At 41.3% G+C, this 13,422-nt stretch overlaps 1 protein-coding gene across 3 annotated transcripts in view; it reads left to right on the plus strand.

The window, feature by feature from the left end:
- Positions 1-1,367: 1,367 nt before the first annotated feature.
- PPP2R5C (protein phosphatase 2 regulatory subunit B'gamma) overlaps positions 1,368-13,422 on the plus strand; it is a 79,854-nt gene continuing 67,799 nt past the window's right edge. For 2 of the 3 annotated variants that reach the window (XM_035551237.2, XM_035551238.2), the window contains exons 1-2: positions 1,368-1,546; positions 2,893-2,958. In XM_035551237.2, coding sequence (XP_035407130.1) covers positions 1,520-1,546; positions 2,893-2,958 — 93 coding nt within the window. In that variant the 5' untranslated portion in view covers positions 1,368-1,519. Of the gene's footprint in view, positions 1,547-2,892; positions 2,959-13,422 lie in introns of those variants that run through there. The other variant, XM_035551241.2, reaches the window with a different exon arrangement.

A 13,422-nucleotide genomic window follows, 5' to 3' on the forward strand; every position in this document is an offset into this window, starting at 1 on the left:
CTGCAGACTACAGATGGAAGTAGATTTCTTTTTCTTACTATCTATGTCCAAAATCCATGTTGTTTTGTTGGTGAGAAGTCCTACTTAGTAGTAGTAATTTCTTTGTGACTGGTTCCTAACAGAAGCACAACAGTGATAACAGCACCTCAATTCTAAATCCTCAGACCAGAGAAGATTAGGGAAAGGATAAGAGGCAGACATAATTTGTTTTCTAGCACTTAAGAAGCAGTGAAGGAAGGGGCCTGAAGCAAGAGGAAGCAACTCTCCCTACTCAGTAGTATTCCTTGTAGTGCCTCAAAAAGGGGAAATTTCTTTGTTCTTTTACCACAGCAAAGTGTTCAAATATAGTGGATATAAACTGATGTTAGATACCATCACATCTGATATGAGTACTTATTAGAAATCCCAGTTCCTAAAAACGAGAGCACGGCTGCTAGCTAGAGCTGCCTTTGATACTCGCGGGCTGAGTAAAGAAGGAGATCAATTTCTCTTTCATGCTGGTGTTTGTTAGGCTGTAATTTTTCTATCCTTTATCAGCACAGCACAATAAGTATTTAATAAGCGTGCCCAACCTAAATTTTAAATGTTTTATATCTTGGCATTATTATGAGGATTAATATCTCCTTTTTCCTCAGCTAATGGTAGTTTGGAGCTTAGTCAGGCCACGTGACAAACACAATTTGTAACTTTTCCAGTAGAAGCATATACACCTTTTTTCTTTTGTCAAAGAATATTGTTGACTTTTGCATTCTGACTTTGAAAGATTAAAGAACAACTTTGAAAGATGACATCTACAAAAAACAGGCTGGAACTACGCAAAGTTCGCCTCTTCCTTATCCACGTTCTGCAGGCAGGCAGTGAAGTCCCCCAGTTAATGACGACCACAAGACTTGTATGAGGGGCACGCGGCCAAAGGTTTTTATTTTGTTTTTTTGTTTTGTTTTTATTTTTTTATTTTTTCCTTCCTCACACACCGGCTGCTCCACCATCGTGCCGGCCCCCGGAGCCGCAGCCCCTCAGCGAAGGGCCGGCTTCGGAGGGCGTCACCCAGGGAGCAGCGGGGGTGAGGCGGCATAGCCCCAGCCTTCGGTGCCCACCTCGAGGCGGGGCTGGGGGCGCGGGGCCCTCCCCACAGCCGGGGCGGAGCCGGGACAGCCCCGAACCCCGCGCCCCGCACCCGGGCCCTGTCAGCGGCCGCCGCCGAAGCGTGACAGGAGGGGAGGGGGGGAGAGAAGGGAGGCGGTAAGCCCCGCCTCCGAAGTGACGCCACTGGAGGCGCCGCTCACGTGACGGAGACAGCCAATGGGCGGGCAGCGGCCCCGCTCTCCGCGGGCGGGGGGCGGCGGAGGAGGGAGGAAGGGGGCGGGGGGAGGGGCTGAGGCCGCCGCCGCTGGAGCCGGAGCCGGGGCCGGAGCCTGGGGGGGGGGCAGCGGCGGCGGCGGCGGCGGCGGCGGAGGAGGAGGACGAGGAGGAACGGGGCCGAGCGGGGGCTTTGCGCCTGGCCGGCCGCGGGGCGGCTATGCCGAATAAAAACAAGAAGGAGAAAGTGAGTGGGGCAGGCCCTGCGGGGGAGGAGGAGGAGGAGGAGGAGGAAGAGGAAGGCGGGGAGCCCCCTGCCGCCATGGGGAGGGGGGGAGCTGGGAGGGGGGCGCCCCCCGCCTCGTCGCTCCCCTGCCTCCGGCCGGGCGCTGAGGAGGGGGTGGACCCCCGCGGGGCCTAGCCCGGGGGGTGGGGGGGGTTAGGGGAGGGTTGGGGGGGGTCCCCGAGCAGCCTCGGCCCGGGGGAGCCGGCCCGGAGGGGCTGAGGGAGGGCGGCGGGGGAGGGAGGGAGGGAGGGAGGGGTGTGCGGAGAGGGAGGGGATGGGGAGGGGAAGGGGGGGAGAGGAGGGGGGGAGAGGGCGGGGGGGGCGCCCAGGGGTCGCCCTCAGGGCTCTGTGAGCACTGGGGGTACTGGGAGCTGCCCCTCTCCTCCTACCCCTCTCCTCCCCCTGTCCCTCTCTTCCTCCTCCTGCTGCCAGGCAGGTCTGGGTGTCAGCCGCCCAAGGGGGCTCACGCACAAGTTGGAGGAAAAGTTCCAAATCCAACCCACTCAGCTTCACGTGTTGCACTTTACTTGTGTGGCAGGTAATTAGCTATTAGGGAATGAGGGGAACTGGGAACAGCGAAGTAGACTGGCACATCCAGCCGCTGTCCTGCTGGACCTTCTCTGTTTGGTTGGCTTCTGCCCGCCTTCCAGTTTTTCAACATTGCTTTGAAATTAGATGGGTGTTGTGATTTGTGTTCTTTTGGTTTCATTTTTAATGTTTTTCATGATATCCTAGCTGCCTGTGACACAAAATGTTCAAACTTCTCATTGCTTTTCTTAGAATTAGCGAATCTCACAAATAGGCAGTGGGTGAAAGATCCAATTACAGTGCTGCGAGAGAGATACCAGAGTTGTGGGCCTGCTCCTAAAACTGGACTTTCTAGTGCGTAGAACACCAGGAGCAGACGAGATAATGACAAGTGCAATGCGTCCTGCAATGATGCTTGTTTCAAAGCTAAACTAAGTGTAAATGCTCCTGAGGCCAAAAGCCAGGCAGCAAGGTCAAATTTTTAGACATGGTTCAAGTCGCTTGCATTCTTACCTATATAAAAGCTTAGCTCTATATATTGTATCGGTGAGTTTTGAGGCATTAATACAATTCCAAAGCTGTCCTGAAGATGAAAAATGTTTAAAGCAACTTTGTAGAGACTGATAGTTCAGTATTATGGTCTTCCAGTAAAACGGTATCATTTTTCTCCTATCAATTTTAATATTCTCAGCAGGCATCTAAAATACTAATTTCTTGACTTGAAAATCTCCCTAAATCTCCTTTTCCAAGTAACTTACACTGTGAACTTTTTTTTTCAGGAACCTGCAAAATCAGGCAAAAGTGGAAAAAGTGGCAAAGATGGACAAGAAAACCAAGAACATGAGGTAAAAACTACTAGAATGTGTAGTCTTTCCAGGCAAATTTGTGATGACTTTTGAGAAGTCCTTCTGGATTGTTATAATTTTAAAGTGACAGGTGAGGAACCTGGAACAGGTGGCGTTTCTGGAACTCCTGACTTAGTATTTGATAAAGTCTTCTAAGGCTCAAAAGAAGATGCTTTTGAAGAAGTTATTTTTATGTAGAGTAACTTTAGAGATCTAGCTTGCTTGCTACGGTCTTAAACGCTCATCTGTTTCCTTTCTGGTTGCTGAGAGTACATCTATCTTATTTTCTGGTTTTATTGTGAGGTTTTGGGCTTGTCTTTTAGCTGCTTTTTGCGGTTTTTAATCATTCTCTGTAATTCCCAAAGCTCTCTTCTCGAAAACTTTTGATGTTAGCGTGTCAGTTAAGTGTAAGTAGCCTGTTATATTATCAGGAGACCTTAGGCTTAATCAAAGGCTGCCAGTTTTTTTGTTGTCTAATTTCTGTGTATAGGTATACAATGGGGTGTTCCATTTTTGACTGATTATTATGTTGTTGCTGTGGCATTTCTTTTTCCTCTGCATTGCTGCCTGTTTCGCCCACCAGCAAGGTGCAGTGGCTTGAAAGGGGTCAGTTAAATCCTTACATGCTGCCTTTCTCACATTCGTCTGGAAACCTACAATTAATAGATCTGCTTCATTTGGAAGTCCGCTGTTTATTTACTTAAAAGTCTTACTACCAGCCCAAGTGTAAAATGCTACACTGAAAAGTTTATGTATATTTTATCCTGTAAACTACGTGTCTTGATACCGACACAAAGTACTCATCCAGCTTTACCACTTTTTCTCTCTCGCAAATGATTACGGGGGGGAAGGGAGAGAATGTTTTTCCTACAGAACATGTACTCTTTCTGATGCGCCTCAATGAGCTTTCATTCCTTCCTTGTGCAGAAGGATGAGTGCTACTGTCACTACAAGATTTAATGACTTTATGAATTAAATTTAAATATTTTTGCAAATTCAGATAAAAGAATTTTGAATTTCGGCAGAGGGAACTCATATCCTAGCTACTAGGAAAAAAGCCCTTAGAATGAAATCAGAACTGTATCAGAGTGTAGATGTTTATAACAGTGCCAGCATATAATGAATGTATTTCATTGTGATGCATTCTGTTTTTACAGTATATTGCTATGGCATTGAAAGAGCATTACTTCTTGCCTGTAATCTTAGTTCCTGTGCAGTTGTAAGGCTTGCCATTATCAGTATCTTTGCTGTACATTGGTTGAATGCTTATTTTTTCATGCTTCTGAACAGCAAGCTGTGAGACCAGAACTAATTTTCTTGGTCCTTCAGGATAGAGTGTAAAGCTCCCACAGTAGACTAGTGGAGTGCTTTAAACATTAACTGAAAATGTATATGTAGATTCCTTTCTTTCCGCATGTGCAGATAAAGAAAGCTCTTTCTTTTTTGATATTTGAAATGTGTGAGAGATTAATCTCAATAGAAGAGTATGTTGTAGTGTTCATGCATTTTTTTCTATTGTCTTTCCAAGTTGAATTCCCAATGCGAAGTACAGTTCACTTAGATTATTGATGATGTTTTGCCATATGTGAGTAGGGACAGAAAGGGAAAGGGACTGGCAAACTGATGAGAATGTGACTGGCACATACACTGTGATTGCCATTCCCAGTGGGCATTGTTTAGTCTCCAGACAATTTTGAACACCTCAGTGCTTGACTCATTAACTTAATTAATAGAGTAATTGCACACAAATAGTAGTATGGAGTTTGCATTCTAATGTGGCTGACTGTAACAAAGATGTATGTTAGCTGGTGCTTAGAGATGCAGAAGAGCAGCTGTTTGTTAACATAGCGAAGACTAGTAAGTATAGAAATGCTCTGGAACATGCTATTAATACACTTTTTGGATTTTTTTTCCTTATAAGAAGGTTGTGTTCTTGTTTCCTTGTACCTGTGTTTTAACATGGCTTTTTAAAGATCCTCATCTAGACTGTGAGTAGGTTTAGAAATATACCGCTTCATGTAATTTTTTTTCATCAAACTGAATTTAATGGGCATACATTTAATGTAAATGAATGTAATGCAGATGGCAGATTTTAAAGACTGCTATTCAAAGAGCAGGAACAACACAAGCAGCAGCATCCCACAAATACTGTATTTATAGACACATTTATAACACTTACCTAAATTCATGATGCCTTGGACTTCCATAGATGAAAATATAAACAGTTCTTAATGATTTGCAGAAACAAAGAAGTGTGTTTCCTGTCTCCCGGTCAGGGAAATGAGATTTTGCTTGAGTGAAGCTATACAGCAAGTCTGTCTGAGTGATTAAACGATACCTGGTATGCCTGGTCAAGCGTGCCCGTGCTGAAAGAGGATGAGAGGGACTTGGGCTGGTACTTGGGTCACTTTGTAAATTTCAACAGAAGCACATAAATGTGTATGTATGGAAGTTCTAAAGCGTAGCTGCAGTGCACAAGTGACTTGCTGAAGTAAATACCTCTTTGCTTACATCTCAAAGAATCCCATTGTAGTTGTGTTTGAAAACAAGGTCCATCTTGCCTGTTTTCATGTCTCCAGTGTTCCCGACAAACAGGTGTTTGGGAGGAAAACATACAAGATGGTTCTTCTTGCATTGCCTGTGCCTTGGTTACTTGATGTATTACAAAAAGAGCCAGGCTAGAGAAGACCAGAGGTCTGTGTTCTTTGGTATTTTCTATGTGGTTAGTAGCTGATACTAAAGAAAAGAGTTTGAGTAACGGAGTGCATGTATGGTTTTCCATTCAGGCATGCCTTTCTTTCAGCCAGTGTGTGGCTTAGAAGGTTGCTTTCTAGATGAGCTGTTGTGTAAAGTTGTTTTCGTATTGTTAGTGACTTAACAGACTTTTCTATATAGTCGTCTGTAGATTTTTTCCAATCCCCCTTTTTAATATCTGCTGGGTGAGAGGGTTCCATTTCTTTGGCTGTCCTCCTGTTCGTGTTATCCTTCTATTCCGTTACGCTTTCAGTGATGGAGCTCCCAGAGCTGTACACAGTGCATTAGGTGAGGGCACCTTGTGTCTGTGCTGTAATAACTGCATTCCAGCTTCCAGTTATTGAACACGTAACGAAAGAGCTAATAGGATTAAGTTCACATCTAACTTTAGCCTGTAGCCTGTTAGTAAACACTAATGAATTAAACCAAATAATTGCCAGAACAGTTGAATCTATTCCTTTAGGTATAGCCTTATACCTCAGTAATTAGTCCAGTGTATTCTTGTCTTCAGGTTGTGAACAAAAACATAGTCTGTTGTGTATTGTTTTCTTCTGTGTGGGGATAGTGCCTTCCTCTGGTAAAATACTTGGGGCCAGTGACCAAAATCTATAATCAGAACTTAAATACAGATTGAAGAAAAATGCCCAGGTGCGAGGGGTTTTATGCCAGCACTTAGAAGTTGGTGGATGTTCCCTGTGATTGAACTGGCCTTTGCAGAAGGTACTTTCCTCATGGATAAGCTTCATTGTAGGGTTCTGGTTTCTCCCAGGGGTTCAGAGGTGTCCTTTTGGTTTAAAACAGTAGTAACTCATGGTCAGGTGTACACAAGGGGAGAAAAATGAGGTCTTGCCTTTCTTTTTTTCACTGTTAAGAGCTCTGTCTAGGAAAAACCTAGTGTTTTTTAAAATTCAAGTGTTTCTTACAATGCTTTAATAATAGTTTTCAGGTACAACCACAGGGGAAGGAAGTTGACTTTAACCCCATAGACTCTCATTTCTGTGTACTTTGATTGTGAGAAAGTATGTGCTAAAACTTGCACTTTTCACTGGTGACACCTATTGCTGCTCAAGCAGTTAGAACAGTTCAAAAACTTAACATCCCTGAGCTGGACTATGTTGGACCTTCAGGTGAATCCCTAACTGCTTCATATTTTTGCTCATTGCTTTGGTATTGATGTTGAAATTGAAGTGATTGCACTGATATTATCTGGGAACACACGGACAATTGGCAGCTCAGGTTCATCTGGGAGGTGGAAGTGGTAGAAGTATCTGGTGACCTTTACACAAGGCAGGCACAGGTGACAGGGTGATGCCTCTTCTAGATCCAACAGGGCTGGTTTAAGAAGGCATGAAACTTTGAAACTCAGAACTTCATTACTTTTGAATGTAGATGCTGGGCAGCCTGTAGTGGGGGAAGACAGCTGTTGTTTAACAAAGTATTGGCTTGGTGACTTTCAACAAACAAGAACAGAAATCATAGCTCTTCCTTCGAGTTCTTCTGCCATGCAGAACAGCAAACGGAAGACTGATGTGGTTTGAGTAGTGTGTGTGTGTATTATCTCATTGTTTCCATGTACTGCCCTGCTTGGGTGTTTTCTGCTTTAAAAGTGTTCTTTTTTTTGATACAAAACGTAATAAAATGCAAACTGCATTGGCCAGTTTCCTTGCTGTGCAAGAAACTGCTTGATTTATTGACAACATGTGTTGCAAATGTCAGATGATAATCAATGTTGAAACCAATTTTCAAATATTAAGAAAAAGGTATGCTAAGTACTGATCCATGCCTCTGTCTTACCACTATCAGCCATCTCTTTCCAGTAAGTTTGTTAAATACAGGTAATAACTTCCAGCGCAGCAATTTTAAGCTATGTTTTCAGAGGTCTTGTTTTGTAAAGTTGTTGTTTTTTAATTAATTTCTTAAGCTATTCAACATAGTGGTAATATTTTTCAGAATTAGTAGTGAAAATGCAGAAATCGTTGAATCTTTAAAATGCTTTGGCAAAAGTAAAGATTTCTGTCTCTGCAAGAACCTTGACAAGTGGCTGTCTTTCCTATATTAGCCAGGATACAGTGGGGGGGAAGGCTATCAGTATTCTTATTACTTCTTTTACTGATACCTGGTTACATGCACACATACAATTGCCAATTTCCTTAAAAATCGCATTTTAAAAAAAGGGAGAGAAATAGAAGTGACATTGATAGCTTTGTGTGGATTTCTTACTGGACATCACCTGAAGAAGTAGCCTGATGTTAAAACAAGAACTAGGAATAAACAAGCAATGAAATCCAGCACTTTTTGTTAACAGGCTCCTATGACCTGTTGCATCAAGTGTTGTTTAGACAATTGACTCCACATTTTCTGTATACAGTTCCTTATTTTTCCTCATGTTTTCTGTTTGTGATTTTCATTGCAATGCGATTTAAGAGGTTGTACCAGTTATTAGTAACCCTGAGCAACAAAATGAAGATGGTAGATAGAGGCTCTTACACAATATCTAGCTTCTCAGGAGGTTTTTCTACTTCAGAATTTGTAAAGTTATATTTGAAAGTCTTAGTGCAGAGGAGTGTTTATTAGGCAACCTGTTGGGGACTACAGCAGAGGAGCATGAGGTTTGGAGGTTGGATGGGGAATAATACTCAAAAAAGTTTCTCCTGTTGTTCATGTGTATTAGGACTGCTCCTAAATGACTTTTGGAAATACCTTCTTGTGACAGAACATTCTGTCAATCAGCTGAGACTATCCTGTTTTAATTGTTTACTATACTAACTGATGTGTAATTCAGTGCATATATATTCATCGTCATGTATAAAGTGGCTGTCTTTTAAGCTCTTTCCCTTACTGTTGTCAGATGGGCATCCTCTTTTACTCAGTGGCACAGCACTTTTGGATACATTGCGATCAGGATATTTGAGGTATAAGAAGATTCTTCTGTACTTGTTGTTCTTCATAGAAGCAGATGTCTTTTACACAGAGATGTTTGGCATAGATCAGGTCTGTACTATTCAATTAATGCCTGATGTTAAGTAATGATTTATTTCTAATACAAAATTGTTTTAAGGGTTTTGGTAAGAACTTCCTACCGTGCTGTCAGTTGGATTCGAGTCATAGAGCCATGGAAGTCAGATATGGCTGACAGCCTGTGATAAAGCATCTCCCAGCCCTCAAGCATTCAGTGGGCCAAATGAATAAGCTGTGATTGTATGGTGAGTACAGCACGTAGGAAACCTGGCTGTACCCTCGCTGTTTTTTCAGTATGTATTCAGCAGTGTGTCCCAGTTGGACTTGTATGCTGAAAAGCCCGTGTTTTGAGGAGTCAGTCCCATGCAGCAGTTAAAATTTATTTGGCAACTGGTCTTCCTTGATTTGGAAGAAGAAAGGTTTACAGATTATGAAATATTTTTTTAACAACCAGACCTTTCAAGTTGGAATCGCAGAGCAGCTATAAACAGACAGTATTAGGCCTGTTTTTCAAAGCTTTTCTACTGCGCTTGGGATTTTACTTCTAACACAGCAAAAATAGGGCTTTAAACCGAAACTGCATGTAAAATGAGGATGGATTTTTGTCATGTATCAGCTATGTAAATGAAGTCTATAGGCTTTGGGTTCTTTTTATTGTTGTTTGCATGTTTCTTTTTAAGCTGGTATGTCAACTACTTTAAGAAAAAACACCCTTAATTTAAAAACTAATTTTTGGTCATGGCTTCCAGTTCTAATTTTCTTCAGTAGAGAATTTTTAAATGGGTTAATCTAAGAGTTGAAAAATATTTCAGTGCAGCAAGTAAGTACAGCGTTATCACTAAATGAGGTGCTATTTACTGATTAGAAAGATGCATTATGTGTTACTATTAAAGCAGCCATGCAAGTTTTTTATTTTTAAACTTCTCTCATTTTCTATTTCCAATTTTTATTGATATCTTGTCTTTTTGTTTTGGGGAATTGGAATGCCCTTCTGTATCCAAAACAAATATACCTTAATACTGAATGCTGAAATAGCTTACCTTAACAGAGTCTATGTAATTTTTATATTATACTTTCTAAATCAATTGAATTCATAAATGATCAGTATTTTTTACTAGATACTGCTATAAGCATATTGTTATCTGAAATGAGATATTTCTGAAAACATGATCCTATGCCCTTCAAGTTCTCACACAGGGATGGCAACTGCTTGTGTCACACATGATGTGTGAGGTCTTCAGTGTGCAGTTTGTTTTAGTACCTGCTATGCTTTCCTTAAGCATGCTCTTAAGCTCTCTGGATCCCTCCTGAATGAAAACAGAGCAGCAAAGGCTGTTCTCATTAAAAGGGACAAAATGCTCTTTGAAAATGAGCATTAGTAGTTCGGAAATTGAAAACATCCTTTTCACCCTTTGTTTTGATTGGTTTCTCTTTTCTTCTTAAAGACGTACTGTTCCTTAAACTTTGAGAGGAATCAATTGTTCTGTAATGTATATGTGTAACAGAGAATTACCATTGTAGTTATCCCGTGTGGAATACAAACAGTAACAAATAACAGATACATTTTGAATCTACTTTAAATATATAAGTTTAAAAATATTAAATCTTGTTTTGTTTTTTCTCAACTTCAAATGAAGTTAGAATACGTTTGTAGTTATACAAGCGGGATGGTAGGAGCATTTTGAGTGTGGCTGTTAACAGGCTTTGGGAGCCAATAATTGTAAAGCTAGGAAACAACCTTGCTTCGTTCTTGAATATACAAACCTAAAATATGACTGTCAAATATTATTGTTTGCTATACATTATAGTGATTACAATTTAATAAGGTTCCTTATCACTGCCCAGTTTAGCAGTCTGAAGTACTGAAAAGTAAACTTTTCTAGAGACCTGTAAAATTAAGGATTAAATTATTTGGTGTAAGACTTCTTTAGAAGTGATCAAGGTTATTGCTATACTACTAAAATGTCTGGGAACCTTGTCATGTACCATAACTCTCTTGTATGGCACCCAATACAAAAACCAATTGGTGGGTGGTATGGGGGAGCAAAACAATTTCAGTGCAAGTATGTGAGGTGAGAAACTGTTTGGAATAGATCCGGGAGCACAAGAATACAAACATCACCGGTAAAGCAATGTATACGCTAGTTTAGGGTCATCGGTAGCTTGATTTAATTAGAATTTACAGCAGACTTGGGGTTGGGGCTTAAAGCATGTGAAGTGTGTCTGTATTGTTCCCACATTCGAAGGAAAGCAAAGGAACATAAAGGTAGTTTTTGTTGGATTTTTTTTGAAAGTAAAAGGCAGTTCAGAGAAAAATTAAAATTGAAAATCAAGAACTAATGTAATTTAAGCCAGGCCATCGTTTATTTAGATTCTTCATCTCTGTATTTATATAAATGTTTTGAAATAATACCCGGGACCTTATCTGTTTTTAATCCTATTTAATTATTTAACTGATGGTTGCAGGTAACAAAATAGACTCTTCTGGGGGCATTTGTTTCTTTGAAGTCTCATTATAGAAAATGCATTAAGGAACAAATGCTTCCTTGCCACCCATGCTTGTGATGTACCGGGTGCTCGCTGATGGTGGTGTTCCAGCAAACACGGCACTGCGTGACTGCATTGAGTCTGAGCCCGGGCACCTGATCGCCAGTGCTAACTTCCTCTGCAACCTCAGGCTGCTGGATCTGATCGCTGACTGAAAAGAATCAAATGTCAGTTTGTACACGGAGGAAGGTAGTTTAAAAGAAAATAAGTATCAGTAGCATAAGGGTTGGTTTCCATTTGCTCCTCGAAAACTTTGACTGTGAATGTTGTCAAGTTGCCATGCAAGAATCTCGAGGCTTCAGTACACGGAGCTGAGATGTTCGGCAATTGTCAGGGTTGGTTTGATGTGTTGCAAGGCAAGAGTATTGCAACAAGGCTGGGTTGATACAAGTCTTTAGAAGATCAAATTTGAGCTGCGTGTGTAAGCACCTGACAGGAAGTACAAGCAGTGCTTTCTGTTATAAGTAAATGCTAGCAAGAAAGGCAGAAGAGTTTCAGCAAGTTGTAGGCCAGTCTTCTAAAATAGCGTGTGGCTGTAAAACCTGCTGTGGTGCACTGCTTGAGAGATGACCACTGCTGCTCACGGGGAACTTCCCGGTCACTGCTGCAGTTCAACAAACTGCAGGTTGTGTCTGGCAATACACTGATGGAACTCCATAGGTATACAACATGAATAGCTGGCAGTAACACTGCTATATATAAATGCAAAATCACAGTTGCTAAACGAGTGTAACTCGGTGTGCACTGATTATGATTAGTGTGCTAAAATATATAAATGTTATCAACTGAGCTGAAAAGCCATTCATTTATTATAATAACAGGAATCCTCAAAGCTTTCAGATGCAGCTTTTGCCAAATAAAAACATATGTTATGCAGAGACTACCACTATCCTGTGCATCTCTGCCACTGAGAGAACTGTCAGTGATGATGACTGTACTTGGTAGAAAGGCAGCTGCAAATACTGTTTTAGCAGGCCAGTCTAAGTATCATTCTGGTAAATGATCTTTTTGGGGAAAAACAATAGAAATCTAAATACAGCCTGTGTGAAACTGACTGAAGCTGACAGTACCATAAGCAGGATCTCTGGAGGCTTCACCATAAGCTGTCTGTCCATCAGTCCTGTGGCTGTGAAGCTAGTCAGCAACAGTGGCAAGAATCGTCAACAAAGTGAAAATCTCAGAACTATTTGCCATCAAAAATGGTACACAGCAAGCATGTTGTTTCCCTGCTTTTTCTTTAATGGTTTTGTTAATGGAGCAGTGCACCTTTTTATGGGTCCCCCCTCAAAATAAAAGCATTCAATAAGCTTAGTAGGTAAAAAAAATAATTTGTGAAACTGATTTCCAAAAGGTCTTTGAGACTTCAGAATGCAGATTAAATCAAAGAGGTATTAGATTTGTGGTATACAACTCCATCCTGGGCTATGAGATAAGTGGTTAAGAACCCATATTGAGTTTCATATAGTTTGCAATGTCTCTACAGATTGAAAGTACTGAAGTTAAAGATCCTACCAGGTTGGTCCACATCAAACTCCTTACAAGTGATTGGGCACTACTGGGCAGTGTGAATGTGAATTACTGTAGATAGTTTTAATGGCTCTGTTGCGCAGTATCTTTAATACCGTAATAATAAAAGTTTGTTCTGACATTGTCCTGTTGGAAAGCATGTTGAACTTCTACCTGGACATTCTTCTCTAGTCATTCGGAAGTGTTTCAAGACGTTGTTGTTGTTGGAGGCCTGTAAACGTGGTGGAGGACTGTCTTTCACATTAGTTTCAGAATGCATGGTATCGTCCAAGAGAAGATCACAGTGTCACCGCTTAATAAAAAAGCTCTCAAGGGATGTGTTTTAGAAAAAAGAAGGAAGGTGACAAATCCTCTTCCTCCCCAGTGGAGGGGAATATAGTGCCCTAAGAATTTACAGGGACAAGCCTGAAGGAGCGAAGACAGCATACCTTACCCACACTGATCAGAGAAAGGATCAGTGAAAGCATTACAACAAAATTTACAGCACAGACATTAACTTCAAAATAATGTACTGCCGTCAGAAGGTGGGGCATGGTTGTTCTGTGTGGAGTTTAGGGTGAAAACTGCTGCAGTTGCAATAAATAACATTAAAGTATTCTGAGTTTCAACGTATCAATTCACAGTTGGTTTTTTTTGTTGTTTTTTGCTTGTCTTTAAGGCTGGTAAATTAACATGCAG

Source organism: Cygnus atratus, chromosome 5 (genome assembly GCF_013377495.2).
Source record: "Cygnus atratus isolate AKBS03 ecotype Queensland, Australia chromosome 5, CAtr_DNAZoo_HiC_assembly, whole genome shotgun sequence".
In the NCBI taxonomy this organism is placed as follows: Eukaryota; Metazoa; Chordata; class Aves; order Anseriformes; family Anatidae; genus Cygnus; species Cygnus atratus.